This window comes from Poecilia formosa, unplaced genomic scaffold, assembly GCF_000485575.1.
Source record: "Poecilia formosa unplaced genomic scaffold, Poecilia_formosa-5.1.2 Scaffold329, whole genome shotgun sequence".
In the NCBI taxonomy this organism is placed as follows: Eukaryota; Metazoa; Chordata; class Actinopteri; order Cyprinodontiformes; family Poeciliidae; genus Poecilia; species Poecilia formosa.
Genome location: NW_006800268.1, coordinates 99,826 through 107,695, shown reverse-complemented (window position 1 = coordinate 107,695; position 7,870 = coordinate 99,826). Strand labels below are relative to the sequence as shown.

The window sequence follows — 7,870 nt, the reverse complement described above, 5'->3', positions numbered from 1 at the left end:
CGCAGAAGAAAAAGTTTGGGAACCACTGCGTCACTAACTAATCATTGAGATGTCATTATCAAGATGTCAGAATTGGTTTCACGGGACTTATTTCGAGCGATTTTTAAAAATAGGCAATGAGATGCTACTAAACAGTGTCACTGTATTTAAACTGTTTTCTACTATTTTACACTTGTGCATATGTATTAATTAATTTTATTTTGTAACCAGGTTGGTGTGTATTGCAGACTTCTGCCCCGGTCCCTCTTGAAAATGAGATCTAGATCTCAACGGGGTTTACCTGGTTAAATAAAGGAAATAAATAAATAAATAAAAAATTAAGTGTGCAACATAAGGATGGGTTAAAAAAAACAAAACCTTGTGTCACAACAGGCAACAAAAGTCTGCAGCTCTGCACAGCCGATTCAGGTTGGTTACAGACTGAAAACAGGACGGTGCAAATGCACACCAAACTTTTCAGATTCACATTTGCACGCAATCAACTGTACACACATCCTTTTCAATGAATTTAATAATTATGCTCTGCTTTCAGTCGGCCTATCACCTCAAACCCCTATGACTATATTGAAGTTCATGTTTGTATCAACAAGTATCAAAGTTCGACGGTCATGAACCCTGAATGAAGGAGATTCGTGTTATCCAACACGGACAGAGCCGTTTGTTGTCAGAGAAAAGCTTTTTCCGTGAAATGTGTCCCAGTCCTCACAGACATCATTTCGCTCGTCTTCTCCGCAGGCTCGTTGGCTTCCAAACACGGTTCATGCTGTGAGACCACAAGAGGGGGCAGTGAGTGGGATCACCGGGTTGTTGGTGCTTCTTCTTCTCCTCATCCCATTACAGGGAACACCCTGCAGTTCGAATTATATTCAAACTGCAAAATCACTGCTGCCAACATCTTCTCTTTTTTTCTTCACTTTTTATTATTATTAATAATATTAATGTTCTCATTTAATTAATTTTTTTCCGCCTTTGCTCTGTTTGTTGTCGCCAGCAGGGGAATACTACTACTACTACTAATGCCAAATCAAATCAGATAAGAGGTATTTAGGCATGGTAATCCCTCCGGGCTCTCCGCGCGCGGTTTGAGTCGGATGAGATGAATAACTCACCTGAGCTCATCCATAATCATGGCCGCAAAGCCAGCCCCTCGGCGCGACGCGCGTCAGCTCGCTCCATAAGTGGCTCGCCGCGTCTCAGCCGGAGCAGAGGAGCAGGAGGACAGCAGCGGAAGACAGAGCAGCGCTTTCTCTGCCGCGCTACCAAGTTAAGACAGCGCGCACTCCTTCTGCTCCTGGCACCGCGCGCAAAAGTCGCGTCTTTGTTTTTACGCACGGGGCAGAGTGGAGAGATTTCTTTTCAGAAACTCCTATCTCCCGCACCTGTAGTCAGTCCATTATAGTGGGATTTTATGCGGACTGGTTGTGTAATTTTGTGTTTAATTGGAAAGTGCAGTGGCGGGAAACTCTCCACTATTGTCTTTTTTTTAAATTTTTTTTTAAAATTATTATTATATGTGTTTGTTTGTTCTGATAGTGGACTTCCTTCTGTTGTAGCCTACTGTAGTGACGCGATCCTTGCTCTCTAAACATCAAGTATGGATCCTTTATTCAACACCACCGAGGTGCCAAACGGGACGGTTGGCTCCAACGGCACCAACAACGGAACCGTGTACCGGAACCAGTTCGTGCAGCCGGTGTGGAGGATCGTCCTGTGGGCGATCGCGTACAGCTGCATTGTCGTGGTGTCGGTGGTGGGCAATGTGACCGTCATCTGGATCATCATGGCGCACAAACGCATGAGGACCGTCACCAACTATTTCCTCCTCAACCTGGCGTTCGCCGAAGTCTCCATGTCCGCCTTCAACACGGTGATCAACTTCGCCTACGCCGTGCACAACGAGTGGTACTTCGGACTGATCTACTGCCGCTTCCACAACTTCTTCCCCATCGCGGCTGTGTTCGCCAGCATCTACTCGATGACCGCCATCGCCCTGGACAGGTAACGCTGCGGGTCATGGCGCACAGCTGTTGTGGTGACAAACCCCATAAAGCAGGTCACTTTACAGTAGGCTGGTGTGTTTAAGGCTCCTAAAAATATCAATGTGTATTCAAAAGCTCTTAAACAGCAGATGAATGTTGTAAAAATGTAGCAGTACAGCCTGCGGAACAACTTAATCAACTCTAAGTGGGAAAAGAGAGAAAAACTCGAGGAGAGTCGAGCAGTTAGAGACGTTTTGGACTGTGGTTGTATCCAACATGTAGATAAAATTACATATAAATAACACACGGGATGAAGATATCAGTTATTCGTCAAATTTACAAGTTTGAAAATAAGTGAGGTAAAGCATACACTTATTTAATCCTTTAATATTCATAAAAGCTACAAAGTTATAATCTATCAAATACGAGGTCGCACACATAAAACAATACACAGTCCAAACCAAGAAAACAAATAGCGTCATTGCAGTATTTCAGTGTGTAGGTGTGTGATGGGAATACTTCATTTCTAAATTTGTTGGGGTTTTCATATGTGTTTAAGAAAACCTTTGTACAAAACGGTTGCTTGTTTTTATCACGTATCTCTATGTGATAAAAAAATAAACTTAGATTGACTTGAACTGAATAAGTCAGACCTCGCTATGAAAACCTTTTCCATATTTTTGTTTATTGAGAGTTGTGTTGGACATCATTTTAATTTCACTTTTAAGCTGTTCCACAAGCTTACGTCGCTATTATATGCATATATATTATACTCCTTCTGAACGTAGTGCATCTTTAGGTGAATGGTATCATATCATCACCTTTTTTGTTCATGGCTTATGGTCAACATTTTTTTTTTTATCTTTTACATCAAACAGTGCTGTTTTTAGTTACATTCAAAGTTTTTGACTATAAAAATGCATAAGTGTGTTCACACAATCTGCGCTGTTTTAGGATCGGTCGGTTCCTATGCTAGCTATTTCAAACTTTTGCCTCCTATGAGCCCCAACCAGGTGTGTTACACTCACAGACAAATTAGCTCGACTCAAGCTAGTAGAAGGTAAACAGGCAAAAACAACTTGGGAAAACAAAGGGCAAATAGGGAACAGGTTTTCATTCAAACTTCTCATTCCTCCCATTAACCGCCAACCGTCAGTTCCTGACCCCTGTTAGCTCTTTCCTTGCTGCTATGCTTCTCGGGCAATACTGTGAATCTGATTGCATCACAGCTCTGCAGCTAAGATGTTATAAAAGGTCATCTAGGTCAAAACACAGACATGAAACACGTTGATCCGCTGGGAAGCCATCACTTCCAGTTGTCTCTCCCACTGCCTTTGAGCTTCAAGTTTATATTTCAACAACTTCTTGACTTGTGTGAGTTTAAGCCTTCCCACAATCCCCTCCCACTTGTGACATTTTTCTGCCGAACAGAGAGCGCGTCTGTGAGAACTCATTCCGGCTACCTGGTGAGATGCAGTTTTGTCATCTCCGCCGCCGCTGCGATCGTGCCTGCGGTGCTTCACACTCAGCACAATTCAGAGCTCAGCAGCAGAGCCGAGCGCTGACACCGATGTGCTGGCTGTAACGAAACAACCCGCCTGAGATGCATTCAGGCTCATGATGGGGTGGTGGCTGCGGTGAGGGAGGGGGTTGGTGAGGTGTAGAGAGCTTCAGCGGGGGAAAAAAATCAGAGTGTGATTCTGTTTAAAAGAGAATAGACGATGACAAGGTTTCAGAAAGATGGATTACTGAATGAAACTAGCATGTTCTTTAAATTACTTTGATAATATTGTTTTTTTTCATGGAGGTGATTTCTGTAAAATGAAAAAAAAAGCTGACAGAACAAATAACTCATCCATCATTGAATATATTAAAGAAATCTTGCTGTGCCATTGCTTTTCTACATAATTCCACTCGATTCTCATCTCCCTTCAGAGTTTTGTCTGGGATTTCTCCCATTCAGATGGATTCTTCTGGTAGAATTTCTACCTGGCCAATCAGCAAACAGAAGGAGAAGTTGTAGAGGATGATGTTGATGTTTCTGCGCTGTTTTAGGATATTAGTCTTCCTGTAGTTTTAACAATGGCAGCGGAGGAAGTGAACGAAGCCACTCAGTCCGTGTTGGCCGCTCTTTCAAATACCGAGCAATTAAAAGTGAGGGCAAGAGGAATGCTTAAGCTGGGGAAAATGGTGGCAATCAATAATATTTCAGAAAAACAAAATTACTACATACTAACTCTCGTTACAGGACAAGAAAATTTACAGACCCATAATAATAATAGTAGTAATAATGACAGCTGTATATAACAACTAAACATACAGCATTAGAATAATTACCAACTGCTTACTATGTGCACCATATAATATCCTTAGATACTCTGAGTTTTGTGGCAAACAAATAGCATTTATAAAAGCGAATGATGATAATAATGATAATAATGATAATAAAATAATTAACACAACATTTTAAAGAAAGAACATCATATTGAGTGAAGATCTGGGGCTGCTCTGCTACTTCAGACCCTGAGAAACTTACTGTAATTCATGTAGTTTAGCAGTTTGTAGTTTGTTTCCTGGAGAAGGTAGCACCTTACAGAAATATCAGCCATTGTGGCGCGGATCTCGTCCGATCAAATGGGCCAAACAGACGGCGTTCATCTGCCACCCTGCGGAGAACGTACCAGAAAGTGCCAGAGCGACTTGCCGTATGAGTGTGAGAAAACTAAATGTGCAAACTTGTGAAACAAACACTTGAATATCTTACTACAGCATCTGTGGAGAAAAGCAGTGACTGACCTTTGTGCCAGTGCTATGCCGTCTTTTCAAACATCATCAAGCTGTGGGAATCTATTTCTGGAAGGGAGGCATTGGCTCAAAGTCCCAGAGTCATGCAGCGACTCAGCCAGAGTCTGGACTTGAACCGGGTGGAGGCATGAAAATAGCTGCGCATGCTTCCACGCGGCCAGCTTGACCTTAGGCAAGTTTCCTGCAATAATAAGAGAAGGAAAATAATGCTGGACCACACATGTTGAGTCCAGAGAGAGGCTTGGTAACTGACGTTACAGCCTAATGTGCAAAGTGGATTGATTTATTTTTATTTTTAACCTTTTTATTGTATAATTGTGTGCTGACTTCTTTATGTAAAAGGAAGCACTTCATTTTAAAGGGGCAGTATTATGTAAAATCGACTTTTTTGAGCTATACATCATGTTATGATGTTATTCTCTCATAAACAAACCTGGAGTGTTGCCTTGATTTTTTCCTTCATGTTTGAGGAATACTTGAATCTCCCTGTGCAAAACACCTGGGTGGACGTTTCTACTGCTAAGGTTGTTAGCTTAATGGATTGATAGTTTTACAGTGCCTTGCAAAAGTACTCATACCCCATTAATTTTTCTCCTTTTGTAAATTACAACAAACTTATTATTTCAATTGCATTTTATTTGAACAAAAATTGAATACATATTTATCTAGTAATAAAAAAATAATACAAAGTTTGAGAAGTTTGGCTTGCATTTGTATTAAGCCCCCAGTCCGGTGACTTCAAAAGTTACCTGATTTAGTAGCAAAAAGAAAATTAGGGGAAAGCTTAAAGCAGAAGTTTTTGGTATCTTGTGTTGTTTTAAGGTTTGTTTATTCTCTGTTTCTTGGTTTCTTTTTATTAGATCTGTCTTGTTTCTGTTTTACTTTGGATCCGTCCTTCCTGAGTGATTCTAGTTTATTAGGTTTATTTTTTGTGTCTAGTTATTCTTTGCTACGCTAGCTTAATTATGTTTCACAGGTCTAGTTATTCTGCAGTTAGATTTATTTCCTACTCTCCTGTGTACTCTCCTTCACCCCCTGCACTAGTCTCTCTCTCTTCTCTCTCTCTCGCTCTCCTCAGCCTGCCTTTTGCCCTCTACCCTCACACGTGCAACCTGTTCCAAATCAACCATTTGTTCCTTGTTCACTAATCAACCTCCCCAGAATATATGCAACTCATTCTCAGTCAGTCCTTGCTGGTTTCTCCTGTTAAATCCCGTTACTTCCCTTTTATGCCTGGTTCCTGTTGTTTTTGTTCTGCTCTGGCTCCCTGCATTCTCTGTGATTTTTAGTTTCATCATTAAAGAACATTTAATATGATCCATGCTCCCAACTCCTGTCTGCATTTTGGGTTCATCGACAGACACAAACATGGTAGAAATATGGTTTAAAACAACAACCCAAGCTTTGGACATCTCACACATATCCAGATAACAGTTGACTGAAATGACAACTTGCACCTGTCATCATCCATAGGTAGAACGTGTATCATAATGTAAATACAGCAAGATGCTTTGAGATGAGATGAAAATGACACTTTTTAGCCTACATGTGATAAACTCTGTGTTAGAAAATGTAACAGACAATTCCCATTGGGAATCATAGTAGAGGCAGCATCATGCTGTGAGGATTCTTTTCATAAGAGACATCTGAAGGGGCTTCAGACTAAAGAATTGAAGGGACAGAGGGTTAACCTTCCAGCAGGACATCTGCCATTCTATTCTATTCTATTCTATTCTATTCTATTCTATTCTAAACTTGTAGAGATTCACTTGAATTTCTACTACAAAACGTAGTTACACTGCTGTTTTAAATTTAGCATGCCTTCACTTGCTTCTTATAATAATGCAATTGTTTTTAATAAAACAACCTTTGACAAATAAACCAAGGCATTGTATTAAACACAGGGAAAGCGAGTTACTGTTTGCCAGGTCCCGTTTTATAGAGTGTCCAAATCCAGAGTGTATAAATTTATCCCCCATGATGAGCTCCAGAATTGCAGCATGGAACAACATGCTCCTGCTGGAGAATAACAGAAGAGGTGTGTATGTGTGGTGTGTGTGGGGGGAGTATGAGCCCCGATTGATCCTGTGTCTGCTTCATCATGGCATTAAAGGTGACCTATTATACTTCTTTGAACAGGTTAGGGTATCTGTGGGCTTAACAAAATATGTTCATTACATTTTATGCACAAAATCTTGCATTTACACCCTCTTAACATTTATACCCTCTTGTGAAAATGGCTGCAAACAGATGCCCAAATATACAACCATTCATCTTTGAAAAGCAGAAGTAGAGCCACCTGCTCAACCAGCAAGAATGGAGCAGGTGGTTTCTAGATGATAAGTCAACGACAAAACACTTGCCTTTTCCAGCAGCCACTGTACAGCGCATACAGTGGAAAAAAGCAGCTGACCAAACATGCTGGAGTTCTGTTTGGGTTGCTAGGGGATGGGCGGCGTGCTGCTGGGGTTGCTTGGTGAGAGCCAGGGCCTGCTGATTTGCGGCGTTACATTCTGGAAGTTTTTTGAAACGACTCATTTTCCACACACCAAAAAATATTAACTTCTTGTCAAAAACCAGCTGAGTGTTTTTTTTTTTTTTTTTTTTAGTGCCTGGCCTGTTTTTTAGAAGCAGGAGAAACCCAAATGGAATTATAATAACATGGAAATAAATGAATTTTGCAATGAATTTTGCATAAAACATCCCTTTTAAATAATCGATTTGTTGATCACTTAGGAGGTTTTCTCTTCTTAATACTCACAGAAGGACCTTGTATGAAGGGGGCCGGGTTAGTCAAATCAAACAGTTCATCTAAATGTGTGGCTCTCTCTCTCTATGCATATTTCATGGTATAGGCTCCAGTGAGCGGCAGTGAAAATGCAAACAGTGAGCTGATGGATTCTGTTTGAGAGTTTGGATATGTCAATGTGCTCAGCGCTGTGTGGAGGCTGTTCTTCTTCTGTGATTAATTTCAGTCCTGTGGACAGTCGCCTCTGATTGCTGCTCTTGAAGCGTTAGTTTGTATTGCTGATGAGTTTCTTCTGTGCATACTTTAAATATCAAACAAATCAGTTCATACTTCACCC

The 7,870-nt window shown here is 40.9% G+C and overlaps 1 protein-coding gene across 2 annotated transcripts in view; it reads left to right on the top strand.

Annotated features, from left to right (window-relative positions):
• tacr1a (tachykinin receptor 1a) overlaps positions 1 to 7,870 on the top strand; it is a 47,497-nt gene that overhangs the window by 962 nt on the left and 38,665 nt on the right. The window contains exon 2 of one of the 2 annotated variants that reach the window (XM_007573425.2): positions 1,554 to 1,998. In XM_007573425.2, coding sequence (XP_007573487.1) covers positions 1,595 to 1,998 — 404 coding nt within the window. In that variant the 5' untranslated portion in view covers positions 1,554 to 1,594. Of the gene's footprint in view, positions 1 to 1,206; positions 1,999 to 7,870 lie in introns of those variants that run through there. The other variant, XM_016661443.1, reaches the window with a different exon arrangement.